Genomic DNA, 18,889 nt, shown 5'->3' with positions numbered 1-18,889 from the left:
TCAATGTTAAATCATCTTATAAATCGGTGTACATATTTGAAAACAGGTAGAATAGAACATAGCGACCTAGATACGAGTACGAGAACCATCATTTTAGTGCTCGGAATTCAGGGACTACAAAATCAGGTTTAATGATAGCGTATCGACGAGTGATACAATATTGTTTCGTCCATCCTCGGTCCATAGAAATCCCATATCGTATGCAGTGGCCTTAATTTATCAAAAGGGCTGTTGCTCGCCTGTTTACTTACTTATCTACTAAATACTGACTAAGCTCGGAAGGAAGCGCCGAATTATGCTCTGTTTACATCCGCACATTGCATGGAGTGAGAACGGATGTGGCTTATGTGATATCAAATCAACCCGATTCATTAGTACCTTATGAATCATTGTTTTCATAAGTACAATCGTAAAATTATGAAATGTAGCATGATTGAGTGATTCTTACGATATAAATGTGACATGAAGATAAAGTCGCATGAGGTGAGAAATATATATGGTAGTTTATTTTGCTCGGCGTAAGAGAAATGGAAATGCCATACAATTATGGATGGTTTATTTTTATTTATAAATGGCGTAGCAAAACAGTCCTTTGCACGCAGCAATTGATTTTGCATGTTTTGCATTGTTTTTTTCGCGAGGATTAACTAGAACAGCAATCTCCGGATTTAAAGCCGCACGCCTTGTCGTTCGTCTGCGATCTTTCCTCTAGCTAGATATTTACGTAAGAGGAGGTTTTCACCTTTGTGATTATTTTATCTGCAAGAGCGTTCACAAACCTTTTACGCGCGTACATGTAAATCCGATTTAATTCCAAGAAGTGATTGTACATGTACACACACATCCGCGCTCACAGAAATGCATGAACTTGGAGGAAAACCCGTATTTGCGAAACATACGCGTACCGTTCGAAATTCGTATTAGGAACAATAACAGCAAACCATGCATAAACTACGATTTCATGGCGGGGAATTATTCTGTTGTTGATTTGATGTAAATGAATACCTTAACTTTTTCATAAGTGTTCGTTTATCGCACAATGAATCGAGTTTATGACAGTCACCATCATTTATGTGGCATTGTTAGATTTGGATTGTGTCTCATATCATGATATTACACTGTATTTTTACACTGACATCCGAATGGAATTTGGAAGATCGAATGACCATTGTCCTACGCTAAGATTAACTATCAACCATAACCGAATTCGCCATACGAGTTATTAAAGCTGGTACAATTTAATACAGACTGTATTTATTTATGCACGCATGAAACTCAAGTTTGTTGCACGTTATAACACAGTTTCAGTTTATAAACTGAAAGAAAACTTAGTTTGCTTTCACAAAGTTGTAACTTTAAACGTATTTAGTAAATATTAAATACTGAAAATTATTAATAATCACGTCAAACACGTGAATTTTTAATAAAATACAATTATAAGTAATATATTAGTACGGTATTTATACATAAATAGGTATATAAGGAGCAGAACATGAGGTTCTTTTGTGGCTGAAGGCTTGCGCCGTGTGTTTGCACACTGACGAACATAAACACGATATTATGTACACAACGCTTTCCGAGTCTAGATTATGTATCAACTGTAGGAACACTTAATAAGTGTTCCTACAGTTGATACATAATCTTCAACGACATCGAACACATGGAGTTGGGTATTTTAAACTGATAGTGGATTTGGTTAACGTTAGCAAACTTGGACAAACCTCGGTGTTTGTTTTCTCGTCTGCTACGGGCTTTATTTTCGAGACTGTTTGATTATGTCAAAAATCTTACGTCTTATCTTATCTTAGGGGGGAATAATTTGTTTTTTCAAACCAATGTACCTATCTACATTGAGAACTCCATAATGCAGTAAGGTTTAGCTATTGTCTTGCTAATTTTGTTTTATACTTATTTTATTTTTAAATTTGACATACGATATTTTGGCAAATTCAGCCGCCAACTGTCAACATATATCCCAGAACGCTTATCTATCTTTTCGTTTGTCTTTGACATGTACAAAATGACTCAATCTTTGGTGACCTAATTTTTCAAACAAAGCTAACGGTCTAGGTGACCGTGCTACCTAGCTGCATGGCTTCAATGAGGTTTATGATTTATATGACTAGCTCTACTTTCAGTAGGTACCGTGTTACGTCTAGCGCATAGTTAAGTATCCTGTAGATACGTATTTTTATATTTAGTGCTTATTTTTAGTAATACTTTCTCTCTCTTCTTTTTCCCCAAGTTGTTTGGGCTAGTAAAATCATGCGCCACATCATTGTGTGTAAAAACCAACTGAACAGACAACCCGCAACCGTGTGGTTGTGGGTTGTCTGTTCAGTTTGTTTTTCTCTCTTGCATATCGTTCTTTATGGTTTGAAGCCAGGATATTGGTGGTCTTCCACGCCCTTTTTTCCCTTTCTGTATTCATCAATCTTTTCGTCATATGGTCATAATCTCGCCTCATTACATGTCCAAACCAGCGCATATGATTTTCGGTAAGTTTTTCGTGCACCTTGGCAACCTTGCATTTTTAGCTTACACTTTACTTATTTTAAATACTTTACATCTTTTTAATACGCCAGTGTAATGTGTTATTTATATCTACATAAATAGGTAAGAAGCAGAACATGACGTACCTACGTATTTACTCTGAATTTACCCTAAATTACTCCACATTTACTTTCCGCTGTCGTATGTCGTATATACGCAAACGGGTCTCAGCACTCGTTCGAAAGTGGAGTGGATTTAACAAAACGTATGTGAAATGACTCACAAGACTTCAAATTTGATCATGTTTACTTTATTCTGTATATATGGTATGTCTCTTTTAGTTATGCACCGACTACTCGCAAGACCTTCTGAATACTTATACCTACCTAAAATCATTCTCATACTCATAATACAACACCTAACAATAATATTTATGAGCAAAGCACTATTCAACTTTGGCATAAATAGTTATTACGACCTTAAAATGTTATTTATATCGCCGGCCATGTTGTCATTTTTATTACGTGCATTTGTCATTTGTTATTATCTTATTATTGTCTATGAATATCACATGCTCATGCAAATTATTATGATTTTTTATCAACGATTAAAATTTTATTACTTATTAACTTATCAACACTCTAATGTGGTCAATTAGCTTGAAGTTTTACAAATTCATTATTATTACTACATACTTTGTAAAACTCAAGCTTATTGACTACTATTGAGCCGAACATAATTCGAGTGTGTAATTGTACTAATATCTTCATAAAGCTTAGTTTAAATAATGGTTCATTGTTAAAGTCCACCTTAAAGTTTAGCTGCCACCTATTAATGCAAGTGCAACATACCCATCGTGCAATTTTCGAAGACTTTTCGGGCGCAAGCAACGACTCTTCTGAACGTACCTGAAATTAAACAATAAAAATAAATAAGTAGGTATAATCGAGAGGTAAGGGTAAATATTTATAGCTATATTTATTATTTTTTGTAAAGTGTTACCTACTGCATGAGTAGGTAAATACAAAAAAGCTTGAGCCGATTTTGCAGGAACATATTTTTAACGGAATGACATATTTTTAAGTACCTACTTATCTTAAATTCGCAAATTATATACCTATAAATGTTTTTTTTTAATTAAGTCGTTTTAATTAGTTTTATTTTTATTTGAAAAGTGATTTGGAATGAGTTAAATTACATAGATTGATGTCCGTACGTCTATATCTTGTGTTACTAGGTTACTACTTACTAAGTTAAACATTCAAATGGTATTTTAGTCAAAGTATTAGAAAACAGCTACATGACTAGACAATTGGAGATAAAAATGAAGAGTTGTCGTACTTGTCATGAATATATGATAAACCTATCATCGATCTTATTGGCCAATTTCACTTCGTGGAAGTATTCTGTGTATAAATACCTAATTCAAAATCCTATAGTATCTATGGCTGGATCAATTTGAGAAAAAGTAGAACTTTTATAAGAAGTATGAGCATAAGAACAGAGCCAAGTAGCGTTCGTCGCCCATGAGTCATCTAAATTATTGTTATAAATGAATCACAGTTCGTTTACCTGCCAATGTTTACACCCATATCCCCGATCATCTAACAGATACGACATTTTAAATTTATTGTCATTTCCATTTAGACTGCTTATAAATATTTCTGATTTATATCTTCTTTAAAGTTCATTGTTTTTTTCGTACTAAAATGTACGTTGAGAATTTTGTGCTGGCATTTATTTATGTGTGCAAATCTCAAGAAAACTGGTTTGGTGCCGTTGACGACATAAAGTTATGCCTTCGATGAGGCCAGGACGTAACTTTATTAGTGATTTGACTAGACAGGTTTTATAATTACTTACTGCTGTATTTATTTGCTTCATTCAATCACAATCAAAGGTGCTTATCAGCGTGTCAACTACATAAATATGTTGGTACAAATACAAATAAAAATATGTGTAGTACCTTAATGTCCATACTCCATACATTAAGGTAATGTATGTGTAGGGACATATTTTTGGCCCTTTGTCCGTGTCGATATTTTATAACTAGACTGTACAAAACATTAATAAAATATTTAAAAACAATTGCAATTGTTGTCCTAAAGGTGTCTGCAGCTCCTTTGCTGGATAATTTTAATTATTTGTTTGAGAACAAAAAGAGGATAGGTAGATAACTAGGTATCTTGGGTGGTAAAACAGTAGGTAAATGATAGCACATACACCTACAAACAGACACTACTGGCTGATAGCACATTTACCTGTAAACTCCTTTTTAGGGTCAGATCGTGATCAAATCATTAATGCTCCCACTTTGCAGTTATTAGCAGTAGTTTATATAGAGATTGTACACAATTTTCAGAAAATTTCCATATTGCTGAAGACAGAAATGTATTTTTAGTGAGATACAGTGCCAGCCACTTGAATAGCCTCACTCACTAAAATTAATATTTCTCATAGTAATATAAAAAGGAGATATACATTAAACATTAAATATGAAATAAAACATGAAGCCTTATAATAGTACATAAAATATTTATTGTTATCTAATCAAAGTTTTAAGAAATAACGTCAAACAAATAATTGACCCTTCCACTTGAATAGCCTCACATGCTAAAAGATTCTGTTTAGTGTATTTAGTTATTAAAATTATTTCATTTAATATTTCGTATACCTTCCATTAGACCTTATTAATTCGAAAATACGATTAGGTAGTGATTCATATAAAGAATGTATGTAATTAACGTCCACAGAATCCCAAACAGTGTAAATAGCTTGAATCAGTTCTTCTTTATTACTAAACTGTCTTCCGTTGTAATAAACTTGCCGAGACAGCCAACCCCAGGCATTTTCCATGATGTTCAGATCAGGGGACAAGGAAGGCCAATCTAGAACTTCAATCTGGTTTTCTTCAAACCACTTTGTAACTATGGCTGACGTGTGTGTGGGAGCATTATCATGCTGAAAAAACATTTTTTTCTACCTATTACTTTTCTGATCTTACTTTTTGTTTCTTTTAATAAATTTAAATACTTTTCAGCATTTAGTCTTCCATCTACCACAATTAAATCAACAGTACCATAGTAAGAAATTGCTCCCCAAACCATCACCGATCCGAGAGTTGAATGATGACGTGATAGTACTTTCGGTTCTTTCCTTAGGTCATGAAAATAATATTTAAATGCATCTGGACCATCTAGATTAAACTTTTTCTCATCACTAAAAATCACATTTCGCCACTCGGTTTTCCAGCACATGTACTTTTTAGCAAAAAACAGTCGACCCGCCACATGTTGTTCGCGCAAAGGAGGTTTACTCATGATTTTTTTTCGTTTGAGGTAAGATGATGTTCTAATAATCCGTCGAACTGTAGAGAGAGATGCTCTAGTATTTATTTCACTAGCTATTTGCCTGGCGGTCTTGGTGGAATTTGAAGGAGAGCGTAAAATAAGTCGACGTTCTCGATCCGTAGTGGCAAATTTTGTGCGTCCTTTATACTGGTGGCCGTAATTTTCCTTATTTTTAACATAATTATTAATAACTTTAGGGCTGCGACCTATTTTTTTAGCTATCTCACGATGGGATAATTTTAGAGTTAAATAAAAATTAACCTTTTCAATTTCTAAACTTGTAAGTTTTTTACCACGTCCCATAGTCACAAAAACACTGTGTTTATCGCGTTACTGCAGGTACTTAATAGAATGCCATCTGTATTATCTAATCATAATAAAATAAATTTGAAAGCGAAACTTAAATGCACGGTTTGGACGATTATGTTACACTGAGGCTATTCATGTGGACGTCCCGTATTAGCTCTTGCGTCCACGACGTTTCGCGCGCAGACAAGTTCGGACTTGTTAATGTGTCGTTCGATAAACGCCAGGGCGTACAATTCAAATTTAAGATATATTGATAAAAATAATCACGTATAATTATAATACTCACAATATATAGGTGAGGCTATTTAAGTGGTTGGCACTGTATATTTTATTTTAGAATAAAATACTTAATTGTGTATGATACAAAAGATTGATTTAATCATCATTTTAGACTTAATTCCTTCAAACTTAAAAGCGATTAAGTTTGTAGGAAAAAAATACCGAAATCGTCGGTCTGTTTAAACTTAAGCCGCATGACGAATTGACTTCGCAAAACTTTGGCCTCATTAGGATGCGGCCAGTAAAAGTGCGTAGGTGCACGCCATATTTGGTCGCAGCTCGGTTCTGAGAAATACACAAAAGATAATAGGTTAAATTGATTGATTTTGACTGTCTTTGGATTTTATTATTAGCACTTGATGAATGTCTTAACTTTTTACAAAGTTAATTGACATTGTGCGTTTATGAAAACAATCTTATAAAAGCTTTAGTCACAAAGAGCGTATTTCAATACGAAACTTCTTAAAGTACAAGCTGTTACATACCATTGTCATTATAAGTTTGCGAAAAATGAATAAAATAAATAAAACCAGCACTATAAAACTTCATTCAAAGAAACCATTGTAAACTCATAACTACTCATAAGATTCCTAATCGTCGTTTATCGTTGTGAATGGACGCTTCAATTACTGTCGCGCTCGCAATGTTTTCAGCTCGCTTGTAATTTAATTCACATTACGATTATGAGACAGACGTGTGGGCAAAATGCAGGTCTTATTGCATTGTAAACTCGATAAGCGTCGAGACGGTAGTAGGCGGGCGGAAGGGGCCAGTAGCTGACTTCCTACTTAGAGAACCCGCTCGGACGGAAACGCTATTTTTGGCGCCCACCGCGCTTCCTCTGAGGAAAGTCCACTTGATGAATACAATCAAAGTAAATGTGATCAAATCGGGCCTTCCCGTCTTGAAAGTAATTTGATCTGTTTTCCATTGGAACTTTGAAACGTCTCAATTAGTAAAAATGACAGTGGTAATGATAAAGTTTAGTTCAGTTTGTTTAAATATGTACTATATGTAATCTTTCATACTATATTAGGTATATGAAGTAAAGTGATATTAATATCCGGAATGATATAAAGCGTATTGTTATCTTAATTTATAGATTTAGATTATATAATATTTAAACTGGTATGTACTGTCCCATGTCCGAGCTCACTGTTTATAAATTAAAATAATATTAAGTTAGTTATACATACATATATTTCTCGTGTAAGTGAAATGTAATTTCTTATGAGAAATAAATATCTTTTCACCTCAGCAGCTCGAACAAGGGTACTTTGCTACTTAAAAACAGTGAGCAAAATCGCATTTTGCTCACTGAGTGAGACAAAATGAGCAAAATTCGATTTTGCTCACTGTTTTTAAGTAGCAAAGTACCCTTGTTAGGGATGCTGAGGTGAAAATTTAATTCTTGGTATATCTTAAGAAAACATGAGTGAATAGAGGTAAGTGATGAAGAAGGAATACATTTTTCGGGTTCTCTAATATGTTCTCACTGCTGAGGTGAAAAGTTTTGTGAACTACACGAGATCAAAGTTATTTACATCTCGTGCGCTTTTGAGTCCCTTACTACGCTCAAGATTCTAAATTAGATTAACTCGCTACGCTCGTGTATCTATTATAGAATCTTTCGCTTGCACGGGACTCAAAATATGCACTCGAAGAAATATCAAACTTTGATACCCTTTGTTGTACAAATAACTATTAAACTGATATTTTAATTCACGTACACTTGTATAGTGAATTGTGATTGATACCTACCTATAAAGTCTATTTTTATATTCGGTAGACTAAAATGACAGTTCATAGTATGAACATCATGTGTCATTTCATACTATAAAATGTCATTTTAGTCTACCGAATAAAAAAATAGACTTTAGGTACGATAGGTACATTGTTTTTATGGTTCATTAGTAGAGGGTACAACATAGTTTTATAACGCGCGCTCTCCGGTACTTAATCACCCATAAAATAAAGTGTAATGAATATTAATAATAATATGTATTGTCTTACCCGCGATAATCCCTGATCCCTTAAGTAAATAAGGGAATATAATCCTAATATTGTCCTACCCTTCATCGAACCCTTTACCCTTTGTTCCTTGAGAACAAAACCAGAGAAACTCGCTTCTTTAGTTTCTTTACGTATTAACGGCATATTTAACAGTAACAAAACAATGTTTGCCAAGACGAGAAACAGGCAAGGCAATAAATAGAAATACTTTAAATTCCATTTGCAAGACGTATCGAGATAAAGGACAAAGGATACATCTGCGCTATCGTCGGGTCGGTATAGTGCAATACCGCGAAACTAACAAAGTCGAAAGACAAAGTCGAAATACGTGAGTGACCCGCTTTTAATATATTTAATAAAGTTGAAAGAGTTCGAAATTCAAACAATGTACAAGGTAATAGGCTACATGACTAATTTTCATTTATGGTATCAATCGATCGGGTTTGTTTTTAGGATCAAATGTCTATATGGGACCCATTGCATTAAAGTAACACAAAAGTCAGAAATTGTAGTCAAAGGCCGACAGTCGCACTTCACTCGCGAAACGCCCTAAGCAAAACGACAAGGGAACGTGACGTCAAGCTCTCTGGGAGCCCATCTTGTAGTATGGACAAACATGAAAATTGCGTTTTTGTCGGTGAAATATTGCGTTTATGTATATAGTTGCTATACAATATTTTTTTGGATGAAATGTAAGGAATCGAATGGTACCCTTACTTTTATCGTTTTTGAAAGTTAAAAAAAAAACTTAACGTTTGAAACTTTCAGGTCCTTTTTTTTCTTTTTCTTTTTTAATTAAAAAAAAACTTTCAGGTCCTGTATTTTTCTAATTTTTCAATATTTTATTTTCACATTATTGTGATAAATTGCTCATTTGCTATCTATTTTACTAGATTTTGTTATAAAATTCAACATATGTCATCATCCCTATTTGACCTTACTGCATTTGTTGTTACGCGGTATTGCACTATCCCCGCCGCTATGTGATATCGCACAATCCACAATATTTATTATGTTTTACTCGGATTTTAAGGAATGATAGTAATATATTCTAAGTGTATGTTTTGTTTTAGCGTGCTCTGATTGCTCTTCTACATTTTAAAGCCTGAGATTAATAAGATTTGTACTATTTTCCTAGTTGTCGACTCGACATAAGCCATACATGTACACAATGATTCGTCTGAACATCGTCTGTAATACAATACCTTGTTGCGCCCGTGCCATCAGTATATGTCCCTATATTTAGCACCTGCTCAGGGAGGTCTATAATTATTATTTTTATTTTTTGGTATAAAAAGAAAAAGAAAACACACATCCCTAGTGGGACATATCGCACAATAACCGGTGACAGTTTTTGTTACATCCACAAGTGCAGGAAGACTGCCGCGGGCGCTCCCAAGCCCAACTGCATTCCCGCGGCTTCCATTCTACACGGTTTAGGAATCAACAGTACTTTTACATGTCAGATGGATGAAATCAAGTAAAGTGTCACTCTATGGAACTTGCTAACTATGTAAACAAACCGTCATATTGAAATTGTCCCTGAATGATGAATTTACTAGTGAATTTTGTTTGCATAGTTAGCAAGTTCCATAGAATGACACTTTAGTCCCTCTGACCTGAGACTCAGACGCCCCGACGACTTAGAACAAATTCTTATGGCGAAGAAAGAAAAAGGGAGCTGACCCCAAATGAAATGATAAAAGACTAAATACTTGCTGTAAAGGTTAAGAAGAATACGTTATACACTTATACATATCAAAAATAGCGCATGTGACGCGCATTGATTTTGTACATACTCGTAATTATGTGCTACTATTGTCCTCAATTTGGTTTTTATGTTTAAAAAACTTGTGTTCTTTATTTATCAAACGCGTGTAAGTCTCTTCTTATGGTGCCCCACCCTCGAAAAGTCTGGTATGATACAATTTTAATTGACTTACTTCATGTTATTAATGAATCCGACAATAGTTGCTCTTGTACTGCATTTGGCCTTGTTAATTTTCTTGTCTTAGCCGCGTTCGAGTTTCATGATAGCCGGCCTACCTGTCTAATTGTACATAACGAACCTTCACAACATGTGTACCATAGAAACAATTTTAAAACAAAGAGCTATTGTTCACACAGCCAAAGGCTTTCTACGCATTGTGCTTCTAATTATGCCTCCACGTGTGCGCCCATTTCGGTTGTGCCATGACTGCCACGTCAAGATACTGCGTACCTGTATTGTGCCTCGGAATTCCCTTCATTGTGTCCACACTTGACACAGGAATGCGCCGGACCCCTCATTCCGAGGAACACCGGGCTTAGGAAGGTGGAACAATTTGCCTCAAATATTTTACTCGTGAGTCAAGGGGTTTCACTCACATTATAATTTTGTAAAAAAAAAGTAAACTTTAGATTGCAACGCGCGTCTATAAAGTTAATAGAGTGGTATTGGTAACAAATAGCAACGATGACTAATCCACTACATATTTTACTTTGTTTTGATATTATCAAGTAACACATTTCAAGCCAGGCAACGCCTAATAAAAATACAAGATAGACGTTTGATTGTATCTAAAGTCATGCATCGTGGTGATATTATTATGCTTTTATGTTAATGTCAACAAGAACAGGACACGTTTTAAGTTTACGGCCTTTGATACCTATCAACTTGTTGGTTGTTGGCAACCATGACCTATTTAGAAATACAATTAATTTGTGCCTCATATGGCTGTACAGAAGCTAATGTGCAACAAAGCCATGGAGCCGACAGTGCCCGTTATCGAGCGGCACATCAAAGGATTTGGTGAAATAACGACTGAGCCTTGTTATCATGGCAAGAGAGTTCAGAATTGCTTGTCGATGGTATATCAGATGTGGACACGGCTGCACCCTTTAACCCGTGTGTGTAAGAATTGCGTTTGTAGGTTACAGATACGGCGATACAATCTTAATGATTCCGATACTTAAGTATAAATAAATAATACTTTTAATTATAAACCACAGAAAAAGCTCTACAAATCCGGTAGGAAACAAATGTTTGATACTTTTGTTTCACTTTATTTATACCTGTGCGATATTATACGTACGTATATCATTTTATCGGCTTAATTCGTCATGACTATTGAAAATTATAAAAAGTCGGGTTAACCTTCACCAAGTACTTAAAGTTTAAAATGTTTATGTTAAACATTAGAAAGCCATTTTGCATTATTCTAATTAAATGTTGGATGGTGTAAGACTTTCTCTAAAATTTTCATATCTCGGTAAACATTAGATGAACGTTTCTTTTATTTTTTACCACTTTTATATATTATGACCTTTTTTGCCACTTTTGTGTTAATTCTACTCAAAATCACGAGCTCTTTCTATCCCAATGGGCAAAAAAATGTCCCAGAGTATTTTCCTATTGTGTTACCATTTCCCCATATACTTTGTATGGCGGTAACAAGAAGGAAAGTTTGAAAAATGTATGGAAATATTAGGACACTTTTTTTCTCGTAAGGATGAAAAGGCCTCGCGATGCTGACTAGACTAGAAATAACACAAAAGTGGCAAAAAAAGTCACAATACATAAAAATGGCAAAAAATAAAAGGAACGCTCAGATGATATGTAGAGTCCCTCAATCTTGTAATCTAGTCTAGTTAGGTAGTATATCCATATCCATATCAAAATAAGTATGATTTAGATTATTTAGATCATCCCACCTTCGTCCTGTCACCTAAACAAATGCAATGATGATGGAGTGGATTTCTCAATCATATTGAAGAGCTGTAGGTGTAGTTAAGTGATTTAGCTCAGGGGCCAAGATAGGTATTTTAGTATTAATAGACATGATATACATGATAATATGAGAGTCAGCAGCATGTTTTTCTGTAACTCCTGTTCTTTCTGTTACTAAGCTTAATGGGTCAAAAACATTTCGGAAAAAGGTCTCTTCTGTGGACAATATAGGAAAATGTACCCCGCGTGACGCGTGAGGGTTAGCGTAAAAATTCGCTTTAGATTCTCTTATATCTACATGAAAGACGCGAATGAGTTAAGCATACAATAAAATCTGTGTGACATAATGCGAGACCCGATCCTAATAAGTTGTAACCGGAAAGTGCTAAGATGAGAAGTCGATGAGATGAGTTTCTAGAATGTTCGATAAGATAATCAATGATGTTTTTATTGGAATTTACCCTCATCAGTCGATAAGATCACTCAACCTCCCTAGACCGATATAGCAGCCACTTCAAGATGTCAGATAATTTTTACGTTGCCAATGGATGCGCCTATATTTGCTTCTTAATCGTTACAAGCAAAAACATAAATAAAAGAAATACATAAGTAATCTACATTTAGATGGAATTGACAACAATACTTGTACCAGAAAAGTGGCCCGACTTCTAACTCAGAATTAAAGAAATGGTCTTATTATGAGAAATCTTTTTCAACACCTTTTAACGAGAGATCTTTTTATTTATTAACTACCTTTAATTCTAAGATATTTTTTCGTTTGGCAATAATCATGAAATTCATAAACTTTGCATAATTCAAAGACTTATCCAAATTGGAAGTTAGTAGTTCACCTACCAAGAAGTAAGATAGCCAAATTATAAAATTCCGAACATAAATACATATAAGCAGGTCCACAATCTATGTATTTAAACATGTTCACCGCAGCAGTTATCAAGTATTTCCGGAGTTAGAGGCAAGCGGCTAATCAGTGGGTTTTTTACCCGCCGTGTGTTTATTATAAATTACAATTTTATACAACTTAGAAGAAACCCGTTTGGTTTGCTGGCAATTCAGAAGCGCGGAGCGTAACATCGTGTAATATACCCAGACTCCATGCCTCGGTATTATTAATTAGTTTTTTTGATTACCGAAGGTTTTAACTTCTTATGACTACCTACCTAATTATTTTATGACAAATGTCAGCGTATACAAAGTTGGAAAACTAGTCTGGAACATTTGCAGTGCACAGATGTTTCTACACGTCACGTAACCTAGTTATTTTCAAGTAGTATAAATAGTATTTTTAATAAAATTATTTGCTCAAATATAACATTCAACTTGTACATAAACAAATACAACAATACCTACTAGAAGTGTTAATAGATATAGACTCTATACTAGGAGCGGTCTTACCTTCTTTGGGAAGAAAATCTTCGGTTTTCCCGTACTATACGTGGAATACGACGCCATGTTATCAACAAAAACCATAATTCGACGCAGAACGCACTTACTCTAACCAGACAAGTTTACGATATGTCTGTTTACTTCGGCAGAACTAGAATATTCGATCACGTGCTCTACCGTGAGAGTATCAGTAACACGGTGAGATTATGACCGTTTTTCTGTATTGAGATCGCCAATTTTTTGTACGACTTGTTTTTCGTCACAATAAACTTTTAATCCTTGCCCGCGTCGCTTCCACGTCACTACCACGAAGTCGTTAAACCATGCACGCACATACATATACTTATAATTCGTAGGTCCACAATGCTTAATTATTGGTATAAATTAATAATTAGCACTCATACAAAATCGCTGTCACATTTTAACCTCGCGCGGCTGTTTGTGAACGCAGCACATGTCCACACTTTGCGCACGTTTCTTTCCAAACTGAATTTTCGTTGTGTTTAACTGTTGCTTATATCAATTCAGGGGAGTCTCCCCTCCGCTTGCCGTCTCAGTCGCTCTACACGCCTTGTGTATTGGATAACAGCGATAACAATATACAGAATACTCGCGCCTCGTTCGAATTACATAACTGTATAAATAGTATATATCACAGACGTTAAGTTGCTATACATCGGTAGAGCTGTTTTAGACATTTTTGGATGAGGATCGGAGTAGACAAACAAAAGAATTGAACTCAAATATGCTAATCACTCATTAGGGAAAACGAAGTAAGGAGGTTTATAACTGCCTATTTTAAGAAATGTATGGAAAATAGTGGAACGTTGGTAATGACATTGAACAAACGCAGACTATATATTATCGCTCAACTATAAAATGTCCGATTACGGTGATAATTCTAGAGGATTTATCAACGAACATACTATACCTAAGCTACGGTGTATACATTTAAGTTGCTACTTTCTGACAACTGTAAACAATAAAATTTAAATTCAGATTTTTTATCTATGATGACTATGATAGAGCCAATACTTTGAATTGCTCACTTCATTAGTTTTAAGGTAAAGTCTATAAACAAAAGAGTAAAGACGAGTAAAACGTAACTAGAAGCAATAATTATAAGTATTATGTGTGTGTCAAGTGAGCTGCGAAATTCCATGGAGAAATTATGAATTAATTCATTGATAAATTCGTCATGCAATTTTACGGCTGATGGTACAGTCGAAAGTTTTAATTTATGACCCATTTTATACCTTGTCACAGTGACAATAGTATGGGGTCTCTAGCGACTTTCATATTGATTGTCACTGTGACAAGGTACGAAATGGGTCATAAATTAATACTTTCGACCGTACATCTAATCTGTAATAAAAATTTCTATAAGTAATATATGTTTTTGAGGATAATTAGATTAGACCTTTCAGAAAAATACTATTTATGTAAAATACTATTTGGTCAACACACAAGATTACTGTTACGTATATTTTTGAAAAACAGAATGAAAATTTAAACAATTGACAATGAGCCTTGACTCAGTTGACCCATTGCCATCGAGTTAAAATTTCCATTTCATGGATAAAGGATAAGTAGGGGGAGGTTAGGCAAGTTTGTTGATACGATATCGCTGTTACAGTAACGAGTTTACGATAATTAATGTACCTAACACAAAAATAATAAAAAAGACAAACAAACGAAACATTTAATCTATAACCTTAATAGGTTGATTGCAAAACAAGATAGAGCATTTATTAACGGCGCTTAGATGAAAAGCAGGACCATTCCGGCACCTTAAATGACACAGAACACCGACTTCAAAAACGAGATAACGATCCGTTCAGACATCACTGAATCACACATCTCTTCAAAAGACTATTTAGTTTATTTGATGCTTTCTCGGGCCATATTCATTCACGGCGCCTGTTGGAAATAGAACCAAGTGACAGTGGTGGCTGGCGATGGCGCCCGACAGTCACCGTCTCGGCGGATTTAGGATCTGGCTACCTTTACAGTCATCGATGACTTGATCTGATACATGTCTTAGCCCTTTGTGACACATACAGTCTCATAGTAACACGTACATTAAATATTTCATTAAGAATGAGCCAAAAATGAGATGGCGAAACGACCTGGACTCATTCTGTAGCGACTGGCGGGAGCATGCACAAAGCCGTGACGAGTGGCAAAAGACAGGGGAGGCCTTTGCCCAGCAGTGGGACACAATATAGGCTAAAAAAAAAAGAATGGGCTGAACGCCCTATAGCATTCAAGTCCACTAACTTTTAGGTTTAATTCATGAATCAAGTTTATTGCAGCAATCAATGAATTCTAATTATATAAATATGGTTACGTATGCATGTTTGATGTCAGAGATGAGCGGAACATGTGCTATCAAGTCCAAAGTTTCTGAAAATTTGATTACTTACCTACACACAATAAAAACATACATACATCCTTAAGTAAGAGTCCAGACGAGCTGGGCAAATCGACCGATTTGATCAGGAAAATAATAGGCGCCAATCTCATCTAGCGTCCACACGTAAGTACACAATTTAATCACCAATTTGCATTCCATAGATACTAACTTTGAAAATTGGCGTTTTTGTGTCCGCACCTGCTGATTTGATCGGGGAATCAAATTGGCGTTTGCGTCCGCACGTCCTGATTTGATCGGACAATTTCATCAGATTGGCGAAAAATTGTCTCGTCCGGACTCCACTTTAAGAGCAGAAACCACAATAAATCTGGATATAAATCAGTATTTCACATTTATCAATATTCTTCTACAAGATTGTATAATGAAATAATGAATGTAGGTATTATCATGCCGCGATCAGAAAGGGATTAGAAATAACAGATTTCCATACACTTACGTCAAAATCAATATGGATTGACAGCTATCTCAATCCCTTTCTAATCGCGATTCAGTAATACCTAATTCAATAATAGTATGTTATGACAATAACAAATTTTGTATCTCAACCTACTTCAAAAATAACAGAGTAAAGAAACATGTGATGTTCCACCAAAATTTGTCCGTTAATGAATATCGCGACACCTGTTACAATGGATGACGCAAACGGTCCTTCAATACGTTTACTGGAATTTGTTTAATTAGCTGCTGTTTTTATTAGTGCAGAAGTCGATATGAACCGTGGAATTATGAGTGCTTTAAAAATATACTTGTGCGTGTGGTTGATGCAATTTTCTAATAATAACGCGAAATTTATCGTAAAAATACCTACTTAATATATTAAATTAAAACTAAAATTTCGTCTTCTATGTTTAAGTTTTATTAAATTATTTATCGTACATATGGCGGTTACACACTGGTTAAAAATATTAGTGTAAAAATACAAAATTTAATTTTCTGCAGATATGAATTCGCAGTCTTGACAATAATTTTAAATTCTTTAACAACCTCTGTTGTTTTATTTATTTAATTGTATAAAATGATAAGTTTAATTTTTCAATGCTACGTAAAAATGTTTTCGTAGGCCTTTTCCATCGACAGTAGAGCTTCAATTATTTGGCTTCATTCTTCGTTGGGGGCTGTTCATAAATTACGTCATCTATTTTTGTCGATTTTTGATCCCCCCCCCCTAAAATCATCCAAAAATCATACTTCGAATGACCCCCTTTCCTCCTACGTCATGCTACCATCATCCGGTGTCGTCGTCCCCCGTCCCCCCAATTTGTAATGACGTAATTTATGAATATTAGCCCCTTGGCTCCTTCCCATCAAGCGTCAAAGGCTGTATAGCACACATCCAGCAGTCAAAATTGTCAAAGCCTCGACCTGTGTAGGATCTCTCTGTAATATACATATCTACTAGTAAGTTTGACCTTTGCCAAACCCTCATACACTTAAAAATAATCTGTTTTGGTAGCTACTGTACCAAAACACACTTATTCCGGTTGAAAATATTTTGCAGGCTGACCTTTTCCTGCATAATTGACCGTATGCCAAATATTTGTGATACATTTAATGTATTCATAGGAAACAAAGTAGTTATAAGGGCCATACATAATCTGTAAGTAAACAAAAAATGTTGTTCCCTAAAGGGCTAGAGCTAGTGACATAATATGGTTTCTATAATGTAGTTTTGACCTACCTATACTTAATGAAATTCTGGATTTTTAATATCCTATATCATAAACATGTAAGACAAATAATGTTCTAGATGTCTATGATCCATCATCATTCCACATTTGTTAAGATTTAGTCTTAAAATTCGTCATTTTGAATCGTACGTGCCTTCACGGGACATAACACGAAGTTTCTTATTATACCTATATGTGTTAGGTGTACTTACGTACGTATAGTATTGACGGAAGTCACTTATAAAACCTACTGTTGATCAAACGTGATAATCCCTTGCATTTCAGATGTGCTGACAAACAGAATTGAACAAAAGGCAAAAGTATATGTAACCTAAAACCATACCTTTTAGCAGTCTAAGCCTTACTTACAGATGTAAGTAAGGCTTAGACTGCTAAAAGGTATGGTTTGGTAGATCCATAGGTACGGAACTGCCGTGTTTAAAAAATACGGGAAAAACGTTGAATTTATATACGAGTATTACATTTCCTAAAACGGCACACCTAATCTTTCTTATTCATCTGGTCTCGCCTTTCCACAATTTCACGGTTTGCGGTCATATATACGTGATACGACTAACAGTCATCTCTTGTTCGCCCACATTCATGATTCACTCAAAATCCATTGACTAAGTTAAAAAAATGCTACTTACCTATATTTTTAAATTAATTGTAAAAATTCCAATAGCTCTGTATAATAGAAAATCCATATTTCTAGTACCTATAAGTTTAATTTCCTTTTGGTTAACTTACGACAGCCGATTTGCGAACTTGTAAAAGAAAACACTTGACAAAGCGTAATCTCAATAAGGCTTCCTAGAAGGTCACAAATAGCAATCACCATTCCTTGGGTTATTTAGAATGCTACAGGAAGGAAGCTGACATAAAGAGGAGGTATATCTTAATGCATTTGCACAACAAAAAATACCCGAACGACCCTGCGTAAACATTGAATCACTAAACTCACAAAGCGCTGAATCGCATAATGTCTAAACTATTTACCTGTGGCATTATTTTCGTAGAATACTTGATGAAGAAGGTATTCTCTTTGATGCAGCAAGTCACAGTTTTCTTTAACTTCATGATTCACTCAACTATTAGTCCCGACACGCGGTAGTTTCGCGGTGCATGCTCTCAACGACTGAATACACATATTTTTTTCTCTAAGCAACAAGAAAACCGATTGTTTGTATAAAATCCTAAATCAGCATACATCAATGTGCAGCCGACT

General features: G+C 34.9%; 1 protein-coding gene across 5 annotated transcripts in view; it reads right to left on the bottom strand.

Annotated features, from left to right (window-relative positions):
- Positions 1 to 18,889, bottom strand: part of LOC134648753 (NAD(+) hydrolase sarm1) — a 102,351-nt gene that overhangs the window by 23,609 nt on the left and 59,853 nt on the right. For 2 of the 5 annotated variants that reach the window (XM_063503274.1, XM_063503275.1), the window contains one exon: positions 3,345 to 3,401. The exons of 1 other annotated variant lie outside the window; for it this stretch is intronic. In XM_063503274.1, the coding sequence (XP_063359344.1) occupies positions 3,345 to 3,401 (57 nt within the window). Of the gene's footprint in view, positions 1 to 3,344; positions 3,402 to 13,566; positions 14,027 to 18,889 lie in introns of those variants that run through there. 2 more of the 5 variants (XM_063503277.1, XM_063503278.1) reach the window with 2 other exon arrangements.

This window comes from Cydia amplana, chromosome 6, assembly GCF_948474715.1.
Source record: "Cydia amplana chromosome 6, ilCydAmpl1.1, whole genome shotgun sequence".
NCBI lineage: Eukaryota > Metazoa > Arthropoda > Insecta > Lepidoptera > Tortricidae > Cydia > Cydia amplana.
The sequence above is the reverse complement of the archived record's forward strand: the minus strand, read 5'-3'. Positions and strand labels throughout refer to the sequence as shown.